This window comes from Pipra filicauda, unplaced genomic scaffold, assembly GCF_003945595.2.
Source record: "Pipra filicauda isolate LSUMZ 115617 unplaced genomic scaffold, ASM394559v2 scaffold140_size2443280_pilon, whole genome shotgun sequence".
NCBI lineage: Eukaryota > Metazoa > Chordata > Aves > Passeriformes > Pipridae > Pipra > Pipra filicauda.
In genome coordinates this window covers 865,790-891,964 of record NW_024103885.1, presented here as the reverse complement: position 1 = coordinate 891,964, position 26,175 = coordinate 865,790, and the positions used below count along the sequence as shown (strand labels likewise).

Below are 26,175 nucleotides of genomic sequence, written 5' to 3'. Positions count from 1 at the left end.
AGACATTTCTACTTTTTCTGCCTTGAGCTAATCCTGAATCATGCTCTTAGTGTGTATGTATTGTGCATTATAGGCACCCGTTTTTGTTTGAGTATGGCGATGAGAGATTTTTTCCTGACTACTCAGTAATATTTTATATGTGAGTTTTATTAATGAAACCTATTCATAAAGCTAAACTGATAAACGTAACAGTTAATAAAGAACACTCACCTACTGTCAGTTGTCCAGTTAACTGTCCCATGTGATTTCTTGCATTCACTGTTACATTTCTGTCAGACTGTAAGACCAGTGGGCTATCCTGGGAAACATGTATGAGAAATAAATGAGAGAACAAAAAATTGAGGTATAATTAAGTTAGAACTTAATATAAACATGCATGCTGAGAGGGGAGCTGTGTTAAATATAACGAACCTTTTAATAATTTCATAAAATATTTTACAAGTCAATTTTTTATATGAAAGAGTACTAAGAATACTGTTTTAAGCTTGGAACCTTTGTGCAATCCCTGCTTTAGAAATCAGTTGAACCTAATTTATACAATTTGGGGGTTATTTCCTGTCAATATTACAAAGTTCCAAATTCAAAAACCCTTAACACAAACCTGTTTCACTAGCCTTTTCCACATATTGACAACCCATACTTTTTTAACTACCAAACCAACACTATACTGCATTATTCTACTAATCTGCACAATCTATAATACTTGTACTTACAAAAATCTTACAAACACAGCCATGCATTTCTTTGAAGACAAAAAGAATTGTTACTCTCAAAAAAACAAAGAAAGAGAGCACTGGAAGGCGAGATCTTGTAAAAGTCAATCCTGACCCACTGGTAGTAGTATCTGACAAGTACTATTAGGGATCAAATTGATGTAGCATGGAGACTAACACTGCATAATGTTAAATACAGTCTTAACATTTTTTGAGTCAGTTTGCAGCACGACTACTCTCAGCATCCAACTAGGTTTAAACTTCTGAGAAATGTTTACATATATATGTGTAAGCTTATCCTGTGTCTAAAGCCAGAATAAAGAATCGCATAAAGAATTTAATTTTGCTTCTTGAAGAATGAGGAGCCAGATACACTCCTCCAGGGGAAGCACAGATGCACAGGAAAGGGGAAGAGCTTCAACAGAGAGTCAGGAGAAATAGCCCCCCCCCCCCAAAAAAAAAAGAAAGAGCTTACCAATCATGCTCTCAATGGAGTGGGGTGAGTGCATGAGTGGAGGAAAAATTAGGATTGCAGCTGCTGCTGCAGAGAGGTACTTTTCTGTCTGGAATCACCTGATACCACACTGTTCTTCCCCTGGAGCTTGCAGTGAGATCATGGGTACATTAATGCTTCTGGTAGTTTGCTAGCAGTTATTATGCTTAACTATGTTTATCCAACAGCACTAAAACATCTGATAGAAACAGCTGGGGAAGTGTCTTAGATAGGAATGGCTAAGGGCTAGGAAAATATTTGGGAAATTTATTATATACTTGTTTTATTCTTAAGATTCTTCCCTCGGCATTCATTACTGGTTATCCTCCGACTGAGCATATTAGGTTAGACAGACCCCTTGTGTGTGTCACTCACTATATTGCTTCTTGCTGTTCTTGAAAGTTTTTAAGATGAGAAGGAAAGGAGTTAAGGAGCCACAGAATAAGATTTATTTTTACCTGAATGATGCATTAGGTTTTCACTAAAATTTTCTATACCTCACAGTCCCTTTCTTTGAATCCAGGGCTTCCCTCTGCAAGAAACACTTTTCCTAGTTGTTTTCACTATGATTAACTTTAAATGATAATCGGTTCCCTGGGAAGTCTAAAATTTGAGCTAATTTCTAAGAGTACAGGTGTGTTTAATGTCTCACTGGACCATTCTCTGACCTCTCTAGCATTCTGCCAATTAGCTCTGCATCACAGAGTCTGGCAGATGAAAGTGACTGTTTGGCTTGTCCATCTTTCTAGATAAAAAGCTATAATTATCAGTGAGATGCTGTGTTCAATGTGACTATTTTGAGCTAAATGTGATGCAATCAAGGGGGCTTCTGACAACAAAAGCAGCTGCTAAGGGCCTTTTTGTCAACACTTGGTTTTCACTTTCCTTATGGTTCTTTTAAAATCATTAGTCCAGGCAACTGCCACTCTGAGAAAGGCAGTTGTCTTAATAGGCATCTGCATTGCCAAAGTGTATTTTAAAGGAGCCCTTTTCACTTTCGCTTAGTCAGTATTTGGTGAAGAGTCTTCCAAGTTAGAATAATCTCCCTTAGCAAGGGAGGATACTGCTATGCCTATTTTTGCCAGTTCAGCTAAAGGTTTGGGAACCTACACTCCCAAAGACTGTTCACATAATTATCCAAAGGTTTCTTTCCTTTCATCTTAGGAAAATACTTATCAAAATTCTCAGGCTAAAATCTGCCTCTCAGACTCTAATTGTAAGATTGATATCAAACTCTCAAGTACAGGAAAAGGAAAAATTAGGTGAGCCAAGCCTCCTTTCTTCTTCTTTCCTTGTCATATGTAAAAGAGGGATGAAGAAGTTAGGAACTTAAATCTATACTCCTCAGTGCAAGCTTAAATTCTAGACCAAAGAAAACACAGTGGCAAAACTCCTATCAATTTAAGAAGTTCAGCATTTCATCTATACTGTTTACCTGCACTTTATTTTACACAGGAAGTGCCTAAACACAGAGGTTCGAGGTAATCAAAGGTAGTCTACTCAGATGAACTAGACATTCAGAGAAGATTTAGCTGAAATCAGTGGAATTACAGATCTGTAAGATGAGTATAAAGCACGATGAGTGTCAGTCGTGTGAATACAAATACATCAAAGCATTAAAATCCTGGATAATTTTCTCTCTGGATCACCAGATCTGTTACTCTTTTGATGTGAGCTTCAGCTCGCAATTTAGTAACCTTGATGATTCACACAATAATTTACATTCAGATGTCAGAAGGGATATAGAAGTATGTGTAAATGTACATACATACAGATGTAAATGTGGCCTTCAGAAAATAGTAAATGATTTGTGATGCCATTTAAAAAATTATACTATAGATAACAAAAGCAACATAGTAAGAACATTCTTACTGTTACATAAAGCTTTTAATAATTATCAATATACTAATAACCAAAACATTGTACAGGGATGCCCTCAGGGCCATGAGGGTTCTACCAGCCCATACTGACCCTGTCCAACCGCCCTGGGGGGAGATTTCAGTCCAGTCCCATTTGAACCCCTTCTATCTGGGTTGTCCAACTTGGTTCCACCCACCTCTTAGGGAGCATTCAACCCTCATCACTTCCAGACAGATACGAGGACTTCAAGAACTAGCTGATGTTCACGATACTGGATGAAATGATTCCTGTTATAAGCCCTGAAACGTTACAACTTCAAGATTTTCAGCAGTGTATTAAAATTAAACCAGATGAACATGATGTTACTATAGTTACTTCTTATCTGAAACAGGTTTGCAGCTGGAATTCACAAAGGGAAAAATAAACTATTTAATTTAAGGGATATTTTCAGAAAGCTTTCTTGAATCTGAATCCAGTTATAAATACAATTAAAATTTTGAGGAAAAAGAAGTTTGGGGTTTGCTTGTTTGTTTGTAGGGGTTTTTTGTTTGTTTTGGTTTTTTGTTTTGAGTAAGGATCATAGTGCAGTACTAGTAAATATCAACTTTTTTTTTTAGAAGTACATGAGCAGATTACAGTAAGTATATAAAAACTGACAGACTGATTTACAAAAACACTTTATTAAAAATATTCTGCATGAGCAATCATAGCAAAGTTAATTTTTTTACAGATGGTTCAAGTATTTTGAACATATTTTGGACAAATTTCATATGTTTTGTACAGCATTCAAATAGGCAATCCTAGCTAATTCAGTTTTGAAGAATGTTTCCAAATGAACCCTTTAAATTAGAAACAGTTTAAATGGAGCAATTTTAATTCCAGTAAGTTTAATAAAACTTTAGTTTAAGTAAGATGGTACACTGTATAATTAAATATAATCCCAGACTTATGCTTAGAACACAGTTAATTGTAATAACACCACCAACTGACACTCAGGAACAGTCACAATATGTATACCATTGCTTAGAGTGCAAGCACTAGCTCTTTTATGATTTGATTTCTTTGCTTGAACAAGTGCACCACTTCAGGTTTCTGGACCCTTATGCAGTGTCATATATATAAAAATCAATGGAATAAGTAGCTAGGATTCCAGACCTGCCACTCCAGTGGCAGTTTGTTAGAAGACGTAAGGTTATATAGACTCAAATAACAGAGCAGTATCACCAGTGTGGGCAGCTAAAATAGTTATGGCAGAAGCTTTCCTTGTAGGACTCCTAACAAAGCTACCCTGATACACTAGTGACTCAGAATGACCATTGCATTTCCAAGGTACCTTTACAGAAAAAGAAAAAAAAAAATCAGTATTAGACTTTGGTTTGCTGAGAAACTCACCATGCCACCATACCCAACCACACAGGTAGTTGTGTATTACAAGATTTTAACAGAGACAGGGAGCATATTTCCCCACTGCAGCAGAGCACCACAATTTGTCTACTGCTTTAGGGACCCATACTGTGGGTGCCAGTGAAGAAGTTGATCAGCTGTGTCTGCTCAACGACCCCAACTGAAGAACAAATAATGTATGAGCCTATTTGACTACACCATAGAAACAAAACAAGAACTGAAAGAAATAGAAAGTACTTAGTAGGCTGGTCAGTCCAGCAGCTCAAGGGAGTCAAAGACCAGATGAGTAGTTGTGCAATAAATACATGGACAACTGCAGCTCGGGCAAATAAGGAGTAAAAAGTGTGAGTGCCTTGGAGGAACTTAGTGCAAAAAGTTTAGAAGAAGAATATGAAAGACACAGCGTCAGTCAAGACGGATAGAAAGCAGAGCAAAAAAAGGTATGAGGTGATGGAAAGAGCATTACTTAGCTGTTTACCCATTGTCCAGAACTAGAACATCAGCATGTTTCTTAGCAACATTCCTTTCAAACGAGGAGGTAATAATCGAGGTGGAAGATAAAGCTCCAGGGACTAAAAGATCATTTTTAGGGCTTGGAGTCTCTGGGACAAATTGTCTATCATTAATGCTATTATTAGCAGTAACCAAACATGAAGAAATTTGCATTAAGAAGGATTTGAAAGAAAAAGACCTACAAATGGAAGCAAATGCTGAGCTCTTGAGTACTTAAAAAGACTGAAGTCTCCATTAAAACTATTGGAAGTTTGTATGAGTTTGGGACTGTCAAAATACAAATTAAAGAAAAATTTTCTCCATCAGAATATTCCCAAAATATTTTTCCAAGAATATTTCCAATATTCCTTTTTATCAATATTTACCAATATTCAGTATTTGCAAAAATATTCTCAAAAATATTCCCAAGAGGCTTCCCAAGGCATCAAGACAGCAGGGATTCCAACACAGGGGTGTTTAAAATAGGGAGAATTGAATATAATTTACTGTTCAAGTTATTCCTGGTCAATTCTGAGCTGAGAAGAGTTAATGTAAGTATCCATCCAAATAAATTAGATGCTTTAAGCTATCTCCTATATCCCTGCATTCCCAAAATAAAGTTTCGTATCAGATTTTAGTGTTTTTTCTGTATAACTGTCCTTTCTAACCTGATAGTCCCAATTTAATCAAAATCAGGAAGCTGATTGCAAAATCTCAATAAACATGTTTGGACTTCTGCTTTAAGGAGTCATTCCAGATATCTTAAAAGTTTGACCAAGTGTTATTAAAAATCAGTATTTTTTCACATGAGTCTTACACAGTGAGGAGGTTTGGAAAAGTATTCAAGCAAACTATTAGTTCAATGCATTTCACTAGTCCATGGCCAAACTTATTTACATATAATCACCATCAATTGCAAGTAGAAAAAAATAATGAATCAAATCTTTTATGTAACACACTGGTAAAATGACCAGCAGATTTGACTTCATGTCAAAACTGATTTTGTAAAAATACCCCAAAGGCAGTGAGATACAAAATCTATTTTCCAAATCAAAGAGGGAAATATACCTCACTTAATTGACTGACCAAAGAAATGAAAGCTATGGAAGAAAGGTAAAAATAGCACAAACTAATAGTTTGCAAAAAAAATGAACAAAACACCCTAGTTTTTACTGAAAGAAATATCATACTTGAGGTTATTGACAAAGTTTCAAGAAACATACTTTCTAGATAATTCTTGTTCATCAAAGGATATTATCTTGGTTCCCAGCCTCTGTTCTGTGTCCATGTCAGCCTTGTTAAATGGTAAAGACAATCACAGATATCAACCAGCTTCATGAAATACCAAATCTGAATCCAAACATAGCTACACCTACTGAAGAAATATAGATGTACCCATTGAGAATTATAAACAGCGCTCTAGAGAGCCAAAAGAACTGCTAAATCTGCACAGTGATTATGGCTATAACCTCCAGACAGAAGTAACCTACTTGTTTTACTTCATTGTATAATGCACCATGAAATTTTTATTATGGCAGAATTCAGTCATGAATAGAAAAACTTAGTGATAAAGCACAAGCAGATACTTAAATAGCAGACAAAAGATGTGACTATTGTAGAATTGATTTAAACACCAAATAAAATTTCAAACAGACTTAAGATATAAACATCCTAACTAAAAATAAAGCAACACTATAAAAGTACTTGGAAGAGGGTTATTAAATGCCCAAAGCTCACTCCTTAATCATTAGGCTTCTGACACAGCAAGTAAAATTGTACATTACTGAGTTGCAAAGCCCCCAAAGAATTTGAACTGGTAGAAAACCAATGCAAGTCTTAAAATGCTTCATTCCTTTCAAATCTTTCAAATTTCTTGCAATGTGGGTGCATATATTATTGAAAGGATTTTTGTCATTAAAGTTATGCTCAACAGTAACCAACAATTCACTACACTATTTTAAATCTTGGAAAGCAGTCTTTCAGTTCTTGTTTGTGTGCAAGTGTCAACCATGCTATATCATTACAGTGAAACAAGACTGTGTTTCCCATGCCATTTTAACTTAAAGTGCTGCAATTTGAAATATTTAACTCCAGGAAAAGTTTGAAGACATTATAGGAAAATTTATATAAATCAAAGTATATTCACACATTTAAAAGTTATTTTCCAGCATTCCCTAGTGAGCATTTCTCTACAGAATTTGAATTGCATTTATTTTAAACTCAGTAGTTGAGAGAAAAAAAAAACAGACCACAAAACAACATTCCAACAACATGCTGTAGTGAGTGATCTGACACCAGATTCCTTGTTCCTGAGATGTTTATGACTGAGAAAAGTGCGTTAACCCCTATTTGCTTGATGTCAGAAAATATATATCAGTTTTACATGGTGATAAATGTAAAAAAAATATAAAATCAGCAAAATAGTCAAAAGAAGCTTTTTCATTATGTTTATTCCTATGGAAATCTGAAATAAGAGTTCTGAAAAATGGGAACTCTCCAGCACATCAATAGGTTCTGGGTTCCACTTTTGTGGTGTCCTGAAGACATACAGGAAAGGCCTATATGGAAATAATATTTCCATCATCAGTTTTTATTTCACTATGATTTCTTTGACAGATATTTTCAAATTCTAAAGCTGAAGAAGAATAAACAAATTCTAAAGAAATTTTAAAGTACAAAGTAGAATTTCAGAACTGTAGAAGTAGAACTATTTCAGAACTATTGTAATAGAAATCTGAAATGAGGTTTATAGCTCAGAAAAGGCAGCAAAGAAAGACTTGCTATTAAAAAAGAATATTAAAAAGTCTAATGCACATTAAAATTAATATGTTAAATAAAAATGTAAGACACAAAAGTAAGGCAAGATGAGTCATTAATTTTAAATATATTTAGTTAGGTGCTTTATTTTAGGTTAATATTAAACCTATTATTTTATGGAAAGTTAAGGTGGCAGAAACCTATACAATTAAATGATGCCACTAGCATTAGCAGTAGCTTCAACAGCAAACGTCAGAAATAGTTACCTGTATTTTTGTTTCTTCATATAGCTATCTTAATTTTTACACTATTTGTATTTCCTGATAAGCCTTCCTTCAAGCAGAATCACTCAGTGCTGGATCCTAATTACCCTGGCAAAGCTTTCTGCATTCCTAGTTCTCTCTACTGTTTCTGTGCTAAACAAGCAGAAGCATACACATCTCAAATGAACCTTGAAACACCTTACCGAAAAGAAGGGACGTTATTATTGACACTTTACTGAGTCTTCCCCTGCATTGCTTATTACCAGTTGCTTATTACATCAGTTGTTAGGTGCTTTCAGGCGACATTATTGCACTTCCTTGAGACAAAAATTCCATGGATGTTTAGCATGAAGAATACTGAGGCTTTGATCGAGGCATCAAGAGGAATGAGAGTAAGAATGACAGTTACAGGAATTACGGATAATCCACTGATTTTCTGTTTCTAATGAGGGTCAAAGAAGATGTAACCCCCCTAATAAACAATGCTGGAAAACTGGTAAAAGTGAGGAGAAGGCTGAGAAGTCCTGAGTGAACTGGCTTATGTAGTTGCCAAATCACTCTCCATGATTTTTGAAAAGTCAAGGCAATCAGATGAAGAATCAATAGAAAAAGCTACATTATCCTGAACACAGGTAGAAGAGGGTATTTTAAGATTAAAAACCCAAACATCCCCTACCTTTAATTCTGACGTATCAAAAGCTAGAAAGTGACCTTGAAAAGTTTTACCTCCGATTTTGCTGATCAATGTTCTTTAACCTGGCAAAACATTTAATAAGTAGCTTTGTCATTAGTATGACACAAACTTTGCCAATATGTGAGCTCAGAATTAGTTTCATGTCTCCTCTAAAACTTGTTATCTCTGGAAAGAAGATATTCATTCCCACCTTTATTGTAGGACATGACTTGGTGGTTTAAAAATTGCCTTTCTTTTAAGAAACTTGCTTTGAGACTTGGCAATCACAGACTAAAATAAGTCACCAGCCCTGTTCTGAAGGTCAAAATCAAGGAAATAAAATTCTGTCGAAAGGATTATAGTTCAGGGAATGACATGGCACATGCTTCTTCATGGAAGCATATTATTTTCCAGTGAGAATAGCACTATTGTCAACCTTGCTGTTGAGATAATTGCCACCTTTTAATAACACAGATCTTTTCCAAAGGATATAATTAACAATTTGCCTTTCATTTCAACTCTCTAGTTATTCAGAATTTATTTTTGTTTCAGTAACTGGGTAATTTTCCCAACCAAATGCTTTTACACTGCAGGTTTTAAAATACTGAAGAAAACTTTCCTCCACTGACAAAGACTACAACAAATACAGTTCCATGACTTTGCAGATGACATTTAGATTGAAACAATGTGAGAAATGCCATGGACCTGGATCACTTCTGCAACCTGCAGAATTAATCAGTACAGTTCTAAAGACTGAATTTCTTTTAAATTCAAGATCACAGAGCAACATGGGAAATTAAAAATTGTTGTATTTCCTTAGAAACAGTGTTAAACTGCCAGAAAGATCTCAATCCAGCTTGCATTAGTGCTTGAGTATTTCTCATGCTTCTGCATAAGCAAAGCAATGCACATGGCATACCAAAAAATTAAGAATGCTTTCTGCATTTTTTTTGTTCATTATTGGCATGACAATAATTTTAATTTTTTTTATTATGCTTCTGGCAACTAGTCAAACTCTCCTAAATGTAAACAGATGATCATACAGTTCCAGGTAATTCTGTATCAAAATATTAGAGTAATTGTCAGTACAAACCATTATACTTAAGTTTCCGTTGTAATCTTATTAATATTTTTCTATAAACTTATTTAAATCCCTGTAAAATATTTCCAGTGCACTTTAGTTATTTTCATTGAAACTTTATATTCTAATGTTCCTTTCCCCACATTTATCCCAAAAGTCAGTGAAAAAAGTTCTAGTCTGTGTTTTGACTTTCAAACAAAGGCAATGAACAAAATGTAGACTTGGTTCATACTTCTCATAGAATGGTTCCTCTAAAGCATTTTGTTTAGAATTGTTGAAGTGTTTAAATACAGGAAAATTATGTAAAAGTTTTCCAAATGTAGTCTAAAAGCTGTATAAGCAACATTTTTATAATAAATTAAAAATATTAACAGTAAATTTTTAAAGTAAGTTCTTCAGGACTCTAAGAAGCCTGCCTAACAATTTCTTTCTTGAATCTTGCCAGCCCGTTCGGGATTCTGGAGCTTTATGCTCATTTAAAATCACTGTGACTTTAAACATTTTACCCTTAAGCTCAACCTTACAATTCAAATAAAACTAAGAAAATTTGTCTTAAGAACTTATTAAACTAAAGGAAGATATTGTTCAGTCTACTAATTAATCTTTTAATAAATATTAAAAATTATAAAATTCCTACTCTTAGTATTAGAATTAAATCAATGTACCTTTCTGATTCCAAACTGCAATGAAAATAATTTATATGTTTGTCATATACTCAGATTTAATTTTGTTAAGCTGTTTTTAAGACTAAAATAAACAAACAAGTCTATCAGCTGATCAGCATTCTCAGAGCTAATTACAGCAAGCCCCTCAGCCAAATTTTGCCTGTGAATAACAGACTTTAATAGAATATTTGGTGCAGGGAAGTGGCTTAGTGTCTCCTTTCAACAAAGATTACTGATGCGAATAACAAGTCTGAAGAGTTTTAAGGACAAAATATACTTAAAGGAGATATATATATCCTTATATACTTAATATACCTAATATACTTCTCTGCCAGAGAGAAAATAATAAAGATTAAAGAAGTCCTCAGAAGCTTAAAGATAATAAAAAATGTATACTGAACATCTCCCTGCACTGCTTTTAATTATGTAAGACTGAATTTTCAGATTCTCCAAGACCAAACAAGAATAATGAAAGAAATAGTGGTTTACATTCTCTCACTATACAGTTTTGTATAATCTTTTCCTTTTCAGCTAAAAAAAAAGCATTAATTCTACAGCTGGCCTTCATCCCATCACTCAAATGATCTGGCTTACCAAAGAAAGTAAACAGACAATAGCAAAAAAACAGAATTTAAATTGATTATTTAAATAATTTCATTGTTTTCTAAAACACAGCTCAACTAAAACTATTGGACTGCTGAAAGTAAGAGGGAAGCTCTGCAGCAGACAAAAGGGTTGGTCAACTAGGAGTAGCAAAGATCAGAGACTTCTTAAACTATGTTTGTGCATAGAGAAATATTTCTCTGTCAAAGGATCTAACATGTAACTATGCTGTAAGTCTTCCAATATTTACAAAATTTCTGCCCAAATGATTTATGGCAAAGTGCGGAAAACTAGATCAGAACTTTTGTTTGATCAGAATGTGAGCATGCATTCATTTTTCTCATTCATTAAGGATTTATACAGCTTCAGACAGTAAGTATTTAAAGTAGCAGAGATCAACAGGAATTCATTTAAAGGGTTCCAGTTTTCCTTCAGATAAAAACATACAACATTAATTTAACCCTGTGATAATTCCATGCTTTTATATAGGGTTGATGTTTGTAGTTAAGACTTTATTTACAATTTTGTGCAAAAATAAATTTTAACTAATGAACATCAATGACTTTTGGGCTGTCTAATCTGCAGCACAATCTTTACAAGACAAACTGTCCTGTCCATCAAACTCAGTCCTCTTGGACAATAATATGTGTGTAAATGCCTCTGAATTGGTAGCCTACTGCATGGTGATTCTTCCCCTGAAGAGGATATTTCTTTTGTTTTTACCTTATCCATTTTACCAGGGGGATTATGCAGATGATTAACAACCTGAATACAGCAGATTGCCAGTCAGTAAAGTGTAAAGTCATTTAAAGTCACGTTTTACAACTAATTATCACACTACTATTAAATATTCTTCCCTGTAAAAAATTTATGAAATATATCTTTGAAACAACTGGCTTGCTATCACTGGTAAAATTTAAATCTTTTGAAGAGAATCCTAGCTTACTTATGCAGTATTCCAATACAGTATTTCAATTTTTTTCCTTTAATAATCCTTGCTGTTCTATTCAATGCCATGGGGGTGGGGGAGGAAGGTTAAGTGCATTATTTCAAGAATACAAGAAAATATTCTCTGCTTAAACATCAATCAAAAAAAAAAAAAGTGAGCTAATTTTAGATACATTTGTGCTAACCTATAAACTTTATATATGAAAATCTGAATTATTAAGTTTCCATCCTCTGAAAATCTTATATTTAGCTTTTCAGTGAGTGATGGAAGGTATTCTTTTATATATATATGTATATATAAAAAAATACAATGGTTGAATTATATTACATATATTATATATATATATATATTATATTATATATTAATATAATAATTGCACCAGGAGACCTTTGAATGAAATAATGTATAATCAAGCATGTGTCTTGAAATTATTTTGGTTCCTCTAATTGTCTGGCAATAAATTGATATGACATACTCCAATATAATCTTGATACCTTGAAAAAACTATTTTCTCATTATTTCTCTTGTTCAATAACTTCAGCAACTGTGCTAACAATTATGAAATAAATGCTTTCGTCTTTCTAGAATACTAATTAAAAAAAACCAAAAAAGTAGAACTATGCATTAGATGTAGGAAAATCACGTCAGAATTAGCTGTACTTCCTTTTGCTAATATTAGCTAGGGGATTTTTTTTCAACCAACAAAATTACAAAGGCCATGATAAAACACAGTTGCATTTTCCAATTTCCTGAGCTTGAGTTTCATCAAATTTGTTTCCTGTACAGACATCAGCAAATAGACTTACGTCAGCCAAAGGCTGTGAATGCTAGTCATCTATCAGTTTCTTTTTTGAGACTCTAGCATAAAACTGTATTTTAACAGTGTGCTCTTTCTAGGTCAGCACTTCTGAAGTGTCAAAGATCCTGAGGGAAAAGGAAGAATTCTAGCTGGGAACAATTCTACCCTATGTCAGTGTCTGTGCAGTTTTTTGTGGGAAAAGCTCAGGCAAAATTTTTATAAGAGAATGCAAAAAACAAGGAAAAATGTAGCTATAACCTATATTATCAACTATATTTTTATGTCTCATAAATTATACAAAAGGAATTATAGCAGTAGAAGTACAAGAATATTTATCAAAAATTATAAAAAGGGAAACCGACTGTCAAAATCTGTGATATACCCTGTGCCACATGGACAGAGTTCCATACTGGTTTCATCTTGACACAAAATCAGGAAGGAGACATTACATTTCATTATCTTTATCTGGATATACTTTTTATATGCTAAATTGATTAAAAATGTGTATCTCTTTCAAAATCAGAAAAGGTTCTATTTTCAAAATAGCATTATGCCAACAAAATACTAACAAACTGTCAAATATATAATTCCCAACAGTCAAAATAGAAAGAAAATTAATAAAAAGAAAATTAATAAAAAGAAAATTAATAAAAAGAAAATTAATAAAAAGAACTGTGTTGGTTTAAAAGTAAACCAGCAGGACAAATAAACCCACCTCAAGAGAGATTACAAGTCAGAGTTACAATTTACTAAAAAGATTACAATAAATACAATGATACAGAGAAAACTGGTTTTCACCCACAAAGACAGATGTATAACCCCACACCCTGGGACAAGAATAGAACGGTGTTGGTAATGATCGCAGTCTTGTAGAGAGTGGCAGTCGCAATCCTGTTGAGTTCTGGTCCTCCTCTCAATCCAAAGAGTGGTACCAAAAGTCCCAAAACCCCAAGATTATATGCGCTCAGGTTCAGGTGGGAGTGTCCAGTACGTCCCCCAGGGCAGGGAGTTTCACAGTGGGTGATTTAACTCTGTGAGTTGTGGGATGTTTTTGGAGTCTGATGGTCTAGGTGTTGCAGCTGCCAATTATGTCAGTCCAGTATGGCCCAGTAGCAGCAATGACCCCTCAGGCTGGGTGTGAAGGTGCTGATTCCTCCCCAGAGGGGAGTTATCACAGCTGAGTCATTAGGTGTGCCCTGGGCAGCTGTTGCAAATGATCCATTATTAACAGTCCATCAGAAATTACACAGAGGGTGTAGAATACACAGTTTTGGTTATACCCTCATAGTGATAAACCCTGTAACTAGGACAAGAACTAAACCACTATCCCACATAATTGTCTCCTGAGTTGCTTTGATATGATGCCCCTTTTATGTGCCCCGGCTAATTCCTTAACAAGCAGTTGGGAACAGAGTTATGGCTTTTAAGCTTGCCATCTCTCAGCATCCTTTTGAGTACAAACCCTTTTTATGTCACATGTACACAATAAGGCAGGTGATCTACCTGGCAGGCCTCATAGCCCTGGTTCCCTTTCCAAGGAATCATTAAAAGCAGCCACTTCTTCCCTGGCTCAGGCATCTGGATTTCCTACTGCTGAAGGGTGAGCAAGGAGGGACAGATGCAGTTCATCCGACTCTCACACCAGTGTGAAGTTCAAGAAAAAAGAAGACCAAAAACCATGACCTGGGGAGCACTCCGAGTCCCACAATACATTTCTCCATCAGCTTTTTCCTGATAAACTGAGCTGTGTGGTTGCACTTCATATTTCAAGGACAGGTTCCCAAATTTGTTCTAGATTCTCATGGAATTTCTTCCAAATTTTACTCTAAAGGAAGCATATGGCTTATACAACTTGGCACCTTTTTCACAGGGCCTCTAAAAAGATTAAATATGTCAAATACTCTGTGAATTTTTACACCCTTAATCATTCTTTCAAGCTACCAATTCTTATTAAGTGGACAAAGATCTTGCCAAAGTACTTCAATGTCAAGGTGAAGTACTTCATGTCCTTGGAAGTCCCTTTTTCCTTAGCCAAAAATAAGATGATTTTCTCTAGTTCATTCAGCATTTAAAACAATGTCCAATACTGCCAGTTTAGTACTAACAGTTTAGAAATGTTATTCTAAATTAAGGGTAAAGAAACAAAAATGAATTCATGTTCCAGATGAAGTTCACTGCAAGATAGAACAGAGTATTGAATTTCAAATGCTATCTACAACACAAATATGTTTCCCAGGTTGTAACTTTTGTTATTGTTTTTTTACGCAGAAGATTTGTTGCTTCTCCATGCTTTACACCTTTCAGACATCACTTTCATGCTTTTTCACTGAGAAGCTAACTCAAAAGAATTCACTCCCAGTGTTGCCAGGTCCTAACACATATTTTATTAGATATTAATGCAAGAGGCTTACTCTGAGTTGATTTTAAAGCAGATTTCTACACAAGAAGAGGATTGATATTTACTCATGAAGGCAATCTACCTTCTTCTGCACAACTGTTTCAGCCTTTGCTTCCACTTTGTAAGAAGATGCAACAAATGCCACAGCCTCCTTTTGAGGTTGAAATATCTGTCTTTTATTGTGTCATATCTTCTTTTCCCTAATGTATTGTATAATATGTCTACCAGTACTCTTTTATTAATATAGATTTAGTTGGAGTCATTCAATTCTACAATATTACCAGTGGTTTGTGATATCTGAAGGCATTTCTAAAGCCCTGACTCAGAGGACTGCTTGTATTAGGGACAAACTTTCTTCAACTGTTGTAGAATTAAATACAATGGAAATTTCACAGAATTCAAAAGTCAAATCAAGTTCTGCACAGTGAGATGAATTTTGAGGTTCCCCTTCAGAAAATGTAAGTAATCAGTTTCTCAATATTAATTACCATGGATTACTAAAGTTTAATTTATTTTTTCCATTTTTAGATTGCTTGAATGACAAGTCTAGTCACCAAGTGATAGACTGCCATTAACTAAAAATGTTTTTCAAAGCCTTTAATTCAGTTCTTTGACATAGATTAGATAATAATATATATTATTATCTCTGAAAGTAGAAGAAAAATCACTGGCTTTGCTTTGTTGCTGTTAGGGATAAAGGCACACACATCAGTCAGTCAATAGCCGACTTTCTGATGCAGATGTTTTACTAACCAAAGGTTCTTTTGTGCTCAAGCATTACACAGCAATTCTAATAGGTGTAAATAGCTAATAACAACTGTGGAAAGACTGGTGCTAGAGTTGACTGGTGCTAGTTTATGCTGCTTCAGATACAGCAGTCTTGTATGTACACCGGGTTCACTGGGCAAGTTATTTCTGATGGTCTCTGCTTACTACAAAATGGCATTTCGGTATCTGTAGGTGGCAATGGCATATCTGTGCTATCTACACTTTGCTACCACCTAAAATGAGAAAATATTTTCAATATAAAACAGTAATTACAAGACAGATGGTAAAATCTTAATCTTTTGAAATTTCAGAAACAAAGTAAAGCAGAACAGAAAAAACAGCAGTATTTTTCTAAGCAATCATTTCCACTTTGTCACAATGGTATCAAAGAACCAAAGCCTGGTGCTCTCACACTGCTGTTAATAGACTTGTCTAGTTGAACTGGATGCTGGATCTATGTGACTTCTGTACCACTAACTGATTTTTGGAAAAGGATGGAATTTACAATACAAATATATGTTCTAGATCATTTATTGCCTGAAAAATTTCAATTGCCTTAAATTTCTTTATTTGCTAATTCAGAAAAGTGGCAGTATCATTTTTAGTTCATTACCAAGATTTTAAAAAAACCAGGTTTGCTTTATATAATAATAAAGAAAAATCAGCAGGGAATCTTGGGGTATCATTAGAAACAAATCTGTGAAATAGTGATTTGGGGATAAAAACTTAGATTCATAACCATTTTAAGCAACAAACAACTTAAAACTGCAACCAAATACTAACTCAGTGAATGACCAACTCTTCAGCAAATTAGCAAATGACCACATTTTAGCTCATTTAGAATTTTCAGGCAACACTAGGGAGAGAATACATATTTGTGTTTAAAACACAGGAGTCTGGCATTTTAGAAAAATGACAGAGTGGATAAGGCCATAGACACAGATGCATCGATTTAAGGGAAATAGAGAAAAATCCCAGAATTTCTGGCAACTTCTCCCGTACCCTTTTTGGCCAGACCTATACTGCCTTTAAGAGTCATTCCAACAAGGTCACATAAAAGTGTCCATCTATTCTGTCAGTATTTCAGGTTTTACAATTCCCACAGGCTGCACAGTGCATAGACCTTTTGGACCTCTCTCAGGCAAGGTCTTCTTCCATTTGTTCAGCTCACTTCTGGAATACTGAAGATGGCTTACAATCGTTTTCATTTTGCTAAGTGTCAGGGCTTGCAGAAATGCCTCTGACTTATTAAAATCATTTCACTAAGAATGAGATAACAAAGAATTGTATTTCAGACCAGTGTCCCTGAGCTGCCGCTGCTCCAGCTGCTCTGTACGCCTACTTGTATACAGATTTCAAAAGGTTAAGACAAAATTGCATGGCATAATGACAATACATATTTGTTCTAATTGCTACATCTTAGTAGAAAATTACTTTGGCCAATATATTGTTTTCAAGCATTCTTTCTCCAGACAAAGCCAGGGTTTGTCAAGGCCAGCCGTTAGGAATTGTTTGTCCTTTAAAGTTACGAACTTTGGATATGTGAAAACTCAGATGTTATCATCAGTGTAAGAATTTTAGAAGAGTAAGATGAGTAGATCTGTCCATCACAGAAAACACAAAAATAATACTGCATGCTTCAATTCATGGCAGGGGGGTTGGGACTAGGTGATCTTTAAGGTCCCTTCTAACCCTTAACATTCTATGATTCTGTGAACTCCTATAATTTATATTTGTTTTTGCTTTCAAGAACTTGTTTCCTTCTATACCTACTGAAATAAAACAATACATATATTCTACATCTGTAAGACAGGTCTGTCTAATTTGGGACTGAAAATTGCTCTTTCTTCATCACGAAATATTATCAGAAACAACAGACTGTGGCAATTCAATTTCTTTTTCAGCTAAAGAATGGAAGTAATTTCCTCCATGGCTGATGTGTTCAGAAATTTATTTTAAATGTGGTTTCCTGATCTTCCTGCCTCACTTGTCTTCCCTTAAAAAAAAGACCATAAAACCTCTAAGGTAAATAAACTATTACTTTCTGTCCACTAATGGTTATATTGAATCCATGGAGCCTTCCATGTCACTTACTTTTCAAACCACTGAGCTTACCAGTTGTAATTGCCTAATATGTCAAAACTATCTCAAAGGAGTTTAAAGCTCACGTATCTTGTATGTACCATAGCCTGAATGCCTCTTTGGGTTCTCCCTGGCTTATGCAATAGATATATAAGATTAAATGTTATGAATTCCTAATTTTAAGTCCACTTTTTTTTTTTTTAATAAGGCATGAGACTGTTCCAGAGAGACTAAAAAAATATCCCAAAATGTGAAAAATTTGATTGCTTAAAATTTCAGTACCTGAAAAATCTTGTTCCTCTTTCATCTGGATTCTTCGTTTTAAGAGGTATTCTTGTAAGAGGGCTTGTGCTTGGTGCTCAAATCTCTAAAGTATAACTAACTAAATGTTTGCTCTTAATTTATTATTTTCAAGATCTCCTGTTAGGTTCTGACCTTCTCAAAACATTTCTGGCATTTATGATATCATTGCTGAATTGAATTTGCTCTACAGGGTCCTGAAACCACAAGAACAGATTGCAGCTTCCCTTCCTTTTATCCTTGAGGAACATACTGCATTAATTTAAAATTGGTTTACTCTCATCTTCTGAGCACAATAAATGGTATTGTTGTAAACCTATGAAGTTCTAGGTAATCTGGAGAGCAAAAGTAAATGTTATATAGTGTAGTCTCTCTTCCTGTATGTCACGAACACAGCACATATCACCAAGGATATCCAAGAACAACAGTGCATCTGTAAGTCAAAAGTTACTAAGCGGGGAAACTAATTTCTCTCAACAGTCTGAGTCTAATGCTATTTATGAAATTACTGTCTTGCTGCTTTGACAAGAGACAAAAAGATTAAATTGCTATAAACATAGATTTTCAAATCAGAACAGTTAATTAATCTGGCTTTCACTACAATGTAGATCACAGAGCCTTAAGGCTGTAACTTCTGCAATGGTTTATCTCCCTCATCCCTTATGTAAAACATGTTCTTTCCCAGCTAACTAAAATGAATTCTATGTATCAAAATATCAGTGCAGGCAAAGATATCTAAAAGAACTATTTTCAAGTATGGGAAAGCAAAATATAGGCAGAGTTGAAATCCAGAAGATTTCTTTATGAAGAACAACCTTAGTTACATGAGTTGCAACAGGTAATGTTCTTATACATTTTCAAGGATTTGTAAATTAGTGAGAACTCAGAGGCAGTCTGGTGAGAAAATCTAAGTCTGTTGAGTACCTCTACCATAAGCAGCTTGGTGGTAAAATTCTCAAATTACAATCTTGCATTTAACGAGATTGCTATATTCAGAGAAACTGCATAAGATTTTCAGATCAGTTTTACAGTTCAAATTAATTCTTGATGTAACTTCAAGTTTCAATATACTAACTGCAGGTACCACATATGAACATAATTTTCAATCTCTTTAGGAAGAGAATACATTTCAGAAAATATAGGACTTGAAGTACCGAAGTATTGCAGAGAAGAAAAACAATCTACATCCTTCCCTGGTATTTCAGGGAAGATAATTACAGGCAATATACTTACACAGAGCCTTAAAAGTACATGCAGCAGACGATATTGCCTTAGCTTAGGCTTTACGATATGTATTAACATTTAAAGAGCTATCAAGCACTAAGTATTACCATTATTATTATTTCATGAGGACAGGGTATAGACTGATTTTTAGTGCTAAAGCAGTTGCCTCTTCTGTCATTCTAGTCTCTTGAATTGCATAAAAATCTTCAATCTGTTAAATGAATCCATTTTATATCACAGCTTTGCCAAACTCTACAGGGACGGGGTCTGGTTGTTTTCCAAAGAAGCCAAATATCCTTACGGAAAAACACATGGACAGATGGCCCTCATCCCTGCTGATGTTACATTAGAAATCTGCTTGGAGGGAAATTCTGTCAACTTCTCTTGAGTCATATTTTTGCCTTATTTATTTTGAAATATTATCTACTCTGGTAAAGTTCATTAATACATATTATATTAGCATTCAATGTAATTTTATTGATACAGAACGTTCTACATTTCTCTTCTTTCTGTAGGGAAAAAATAGCATGCAACAATCTACCAAAGTAAAACACTTAGAGGAACAGTATTCTATAAACAGTTCTTAACCTGTTTTCTTCAATTTAGTTCACTTAGAATAAACACCACTGTCCCAAATACTGAGATGGTATTGAAAAACTGCACTTCCAAAATGGTTTTAGCAACCAAAAGTTGATAAAAGAGCTTGGAAGTAGTCAGCATAGATTTATGAAGAAGAAATGTCTGACCAAACTGATAGCCCTCTACAATGAAATAACCAACTCAGTGGATGAGGAGAAAGCAGTGAATATTGTATATCCTAAGGTTTTTGCCCCTGTTTCACTTCACATCCTCATAGACAAAATGACAGTCTACAAAAAATGACAATTAAGTGGACTAAAAACTGCTAAACAACTGTGTTAAAAATGTTGTGATCAGTGGCACAAAGCCCAAGTGGAAGCCAGTCCACTAGGAGGATCCACCTCAGAGATCTATAAGCAGTATTTAATTCCTTCATTAATGACCTGGATAATAGCACAGAGTGCATCCTCAGAAACTTTTAATATGACACAATATGAGGCAGGAGTGGTTGATACATTTAATGGTTGTGCTGCCATTCAGAGGGACCTCAATAGGTAAAGGTCAACAGTCTCCTGACCTTCATTAGGAAGAATATCACCAACAGGTCTACCTAGCCTTGTGAGAACCATCTGGACTTCTAGGACCAGTTCTGGGCTCCCCAGTACAAGACAGATGCCAACATACTGAAGAAAAGACCCACAAAGATGGTGAAAGAAATGGAGCATAGAAAAGATGCTGAGAGAACTTGGACTGTTTAGCTTGGAGAACAGAAGGCTCTAGGCAGAAGGTCTTAGTAATGTCTATAAATATCTGACAAGAGGGAGTAAGAAGACTGAGCCAGAGCCTTCTTTGTGGTGCCCAGTGACAGAAAAAGAGGTAATTGGTACAAACCAATATATGAGAAATTCCATTTACATATAAGAAAAAAAAATACAGTCTGAGTGTGTTAAAGCGCTGCAATAGGTTGCCCAGAGAGCTTCTGGAGCCTCCATCCTTGGAAATATTTAAAATCTGACTGGGCTTAATCCCAAATAGCCTGCTCTAGCTGACCCTGTTTTGAACAGATGACCACCGGAGGTGCATTCCAACTGCAGTAATTCTATGGATGTAAACAAGTATGGAGTAATAGTAAGTTTTGTTCCTTAGGTCCCCACAGGACTTCCAATAAAGCTGACAGTACTTTCTTTCCTCAGAAGTATATTGATAAACATTACGATAAAATCAGTCTGGACCAAGTTGAATTCATGTATTTGTTCATGTATAAAGACCTGCTTTTTCTTGAAACCCGGTGTCTCACCACACCTCAGTAAGAAGCTCTTCTCAATCATATCCCTCAGAGCCATTTGTGATCTCCAGGAGGCAAATATGAAGATAAGCTTTCTTCCAGAACTGCATTATAGACTCTCAGGTGGTATTTATGGATTAGACTCACATTTATAACTGCACCCAAAAAGAACAGTCAGGTTGTTCTCAAAATTCATAAGTTTCACAGAAAGAGTCAGCATCTTATTTGGTGTAGTTACACACATGTATTACCTAAAAACATTGTAGGATAAAAAATTTACCTTTCTGAAAAATTATTAATTTTCATTTATAAAAGAAGAAACAGTGCTGATCTATTATGGAGTTAGGTCAAAACTTTAACAAACAAAACAAACAAAAACCAGCCACAATTCCCCTTGAATACCAGGATGGTTTGGTTTTGGGGGTTTTTTCAGTAATTTTCTATTTTTCATTGCAGACTGGAAAACAGATATGACCGAATAAAAATCAGATACTTTGAAGACAAACCTGAAATAAGAATCTTCTCTAATTCCTTCCTGCCTCGGTATGCAAACATAATCATAGTTAATTTTTACAAGTTCCTACAAGTTAGAAAATCTGGCTGATCTTGCTAACAATGTGAAACATGTATTAGCAATAAATATATTTCTCTGAAGTCTTAAAATGATAGTATTTAGATAAGTCAGGATTTATATTGGGACTGAACAACATTGAAATATTTTCACCTTATATATTTAAACCGAATCCTGTTTTTGTTCAAGTCAGATCAAGCTCACTGAGATTATCTTACCAAAAGTATGATTAGCTATTTTAGATAGTCAATATAGAAAAAAGCAAGGTCTTTATTTATCTTCCTCACTAACAGTAATGCCTTAGGCTTGGTACACTTTTTCTAAATCATTGATATTCAAATTAGGTCCATTTGCTGGGATATTTCAGTTCAATTAATGCCTTGCAGTTGGTGTAAAACTAATAACTCAAGTTTGGCACATGATTTCCTTTTCTTTTAATTGCCTTTTCAGTGTGTTCTAATGGGATAGGTAAAGAAGACATGAACAATGACTAGAATTTCCTGTAAGACTGTAAAGGCAGGAGCTTCTGAGAATAATATATAATTTACACAAGAAAGAGTAGGAGTGAAAGATATCTGAAGTCTGAGAAATGACCACTCAGTACTGTGGCTGTTGAAAGGGAGGAGAGACAGGGTACAGTTAACTAACTTTTCATGAAAAAAACAACACACTTACATTGTAATTAAATACTTCAATTCATCATATGAACCCTTATGGAAAATCTGTACTAATTTCTGTGAAGTAACCACTTAAAAATTATATTGGAGATCTCAGGTCCAACATTGCATCTGATGAAAATGACGTGGCTGTTATTACACTGCCGATAAATTATACTTTTTGCTGAGAAGAATAATAGGAAGAGAAAAATTTCTCAGAGTCTACCTTCTCTTCTGGTTAAGGAACAATACATGCACGCCTGCACTAAAAATTTGATTATTTTCAAAAAAACCTGAAAATTTGCAAGAAAAAAAATTCAAATGGTGGTGGTCCACATTACATAAAAAAGAGCCTATCTAAAACTGTAAGCATGGGTTCTTAGAGCCAGGAAAACATGGCCAAACTCGAAGTGAGTGTGGCTCGAAGGCTAGTCATGAGCCATAGCTTCCTCCAGTAAAGGATGAGAGGAAGTCCTGTAACACAGTCCTTTATCTTTCAAGACAAGATTTGCAGCTACATCAGAAAAACACTATTTGTCAATTTCTACAATTCCAAAAGGTTAAATAAAACTCAAAAAGATTTTCACTGTACAAAACTTTCTTCTGAACCTGGCACCATGCACCACTTCCAGGTAAACCAGTCAAAATTCTAACACCTTCTGTAATCAGCATTTCTTAGCTGTCCAAGCACACTTAGAAAGTTCCTTTTCATTTCTTGCCATGCTTTAAAAGCATGAGAACCAAGTAGGACTTTCTCACGTATTCTGGAAATTCAAGAGGTGCCTGGAAGCAAACCAGTCGGAAATTGTTACATAAGATGAGAGAACATTTTGAAGTAGAAAGAATTTTTTAAAATCAAAACCAGAAAAAAAATGCATCACCTTGGGGACCACAGTCCTCTTAGTCAACTTAACTAAGAGCAGAGACTTGAACATTAATTTCCTGAAGCTCTGTGTCTGTCATGAGATCACTTTCTCCCTCTTTTGCACACACACAGAATTACATGCACGCAGAGGCAGAAATTTTTAGATTAACTCTTGCAGAGGGTGAAGATTAATTCTCATGGAAGATAGTGGAAAAAAAATAAACCACTTCATAGAGAGAGGAAGGCAATTCATAAGTTGCCTGGCTCCAGTAAGTCAATGACACCTTAAGTTCCTCAGAACACGGTACACTTTGCACACTGTCTTTATGATCAAACTTTATTCACTTTTGAAAGGAAGCAAGCTGTAGGAAACATCAGGCCTGTGAAAGTGTTATAGGATGTGATGCTGCATTCCTAATGAATTTTTGTAAGAAATATGATATTATGATGCTATAAATACATTCGCAGAGAGTCAGAGCTTACTTGCATTATTTTGAAAGGAAACATTTGAGACAAGTGGGATGAACTACATCTTTCCTAGTTTTCCATCTTTGACATAGCTATTTCTTACTTTCATATTTCTAGTGATAGTGGTCCTGCTTCCAAAGGATGAAGATATTTACTACAAACAATTCATAATAAAGCTGATTATCCTTCTTTCCCAATCAGGAGCAATACCATTATCAGTTTCATCTTTTAATGGGGACATTGTATTAGTAGCCTTATTAGCAAAACTGTTTAGTAAAGCAATAAAATACTGCCAGGCTCTACTCTTTATACCTTCTGATAAGAAAAAACCATTACATCTCATGAGCAATTTATAGCTCATCAGTCTCAAAGCACAAAGGAAATAAATTATAAGAGAAGGATGAGCTTAGACTGATGCCTACAAGCTTGATTTTCAAGACAGGAAACAAAATATTATTTGTAATAATAACAGAGGGCACTGAATATTAAAGGATGATCTCAGTATGCTTGATATAGAATACTCCATGCAAATAACAATACTTTTGTACTTCTTATTAATATCCCCATGCCCTGATGTTCTTATTTGCTTACATTATCTAACAACACACAAACATTTGAAGTTTCTAGCTGATGACCTTCTGTGAGATAGGAAAGCACTATTAGCCTTGTTTTGCAGACAAGAAATTGGGGCACAGAGGCCATCTTGTCTGAAATGTTGGAAAATGCTATTGACCTTTAGAAATAAAAAATTTTCCGTGTTCTGCTTCTCCTAACCTTTGTACCCATCATAGTACAAAAACAAATGGCATAAAGATAATAAAACTCTAAATTCTAAGCATTCATGTAACTCCTAGAAATGGTACTTTCTGGTCTCAAAAACAGTACGAAACATAAAGGTGCTGGAGGGCAAAATATTCTTCATAGAAATCTTTTATCTTTAAAGGCTAATCTCCCTCTAAATAAGGTCAATTTATTTCCTGTTAAAGTGTCTTACCAAGTTTACTCTTCATTCTTGTGTTAAAGAAGGGGAAGAACAAAATATACAAAAAGTGAGGCAGATAGTTGATGAGATTCCCAGCTTTGTACAATAATGATTTTTTTTTTTTATTAACACATGTTTATTCACAATTTAGGACAAATCATAATCAGTTTACAATGGCATTTCTTTTTGTAAAAAAAAAATATTTAAAGTAAAGAAGTAAAATATTTTCTGAGATATCAAAAGAAGACCAGTGACAGAACCTTGACCGAATGGCCTGAAGTTGTGTCAGGAGACGTTTAGGTTGGATATTAGAAAAAGGTTCACCCAGAGGGTAGCTGGGCACTGGAACAGGGTCCCCAGGGAAGTGATCACAGCACCAAGCCTGACAGAGTTCAGGAAGTGTTTGGATGATACTCTCAGGCACATGGTGTGACTCTTGGGGATGGTGCAGTGCAGGACCCAGAGCTGGACTTAATGATCCTTGTGGCTCCCTTCCAACTCAGGACATTCTCTGATTCTGTGAATAAAACTAGGGGCTAGGCCATGGAAGTAGGCATCTATAGCACATGTGAGGTCTGCTGTTTAGGAGGAGCCATGTAAAAAAAAAAAATAAAAAAATTGCTCAAATGAAACCATTATGTCCATCAAAAAAGAAGATGAATCACCAAAACCTAGATGAAAAAAAGGGTTGTCATTGTCGTGGTTTGAGAAGTCCCCCTCCCCTGGGGCTGAAATATGGTTAGCTCCAGGTAGATTTCCGATGTTGAGCCAATCAAAAGCTTGATAACGCTTCTGCGAAATGACATATTTAATAGAGCCGGAAGAGAAGCACCTATTGCGCAGTAGAAATTAGAACCAGCAGAGAGTGGGGGAGAGCCAGACAGCCCATGGGGCCAGGCCCTCTTCCCCCCACCCGACCCTGGCCCGGGGAGGGGGGCTGGAGCAGCATTAGAGTTGGGCTGGGGCTGGGGCGTTTTTCCCCACTGCAAGTGGGGGCAGCGGAGGACGCTGGAGGGGCGGCAATGGCCCCGAGCAGCCCCCCAGGGCTGGGCAGCCACAGCAGCTCAGAGCGAGCAGAGAGGCCCTGCTGAGGCCCGGAGCGGGCCCAGAGCAGCAGCAACGCATGACATGAAGCCTGCCGAGAGCGGAGCAGCCGTGAACCAGATGAGCCAGAGTGTGCCTGTGTCTGGGAGCAGAGCAGAGTAAAGAGAGAGAGAAGTCAAGCTGGAATGTTTTGGGGTTCTG

General features: G+C 35.4%; 1 protein-coding gene across 1 annotated transcript in view; it reads right to left on the bottom strand.

Moving 5' to 3' along the window:
• Nucleotides 1-26,175, bottom strand: part of SGCZ (sarcoglycan zeta) — a 435,251-nt gene that overhangs the window by 73,845 nt on the left and 335,231 nt on the right. Inside the window, exon 4 of the mRNA XM_039378555.1 lies at nt 211-298. Within this exon, the coding sequence (XP_039234489.1) occupies nt 211-298 (88 nt within the window). The remainder of the gene's footprint in view (nt 1-210; nt 299-26,175) is intronic.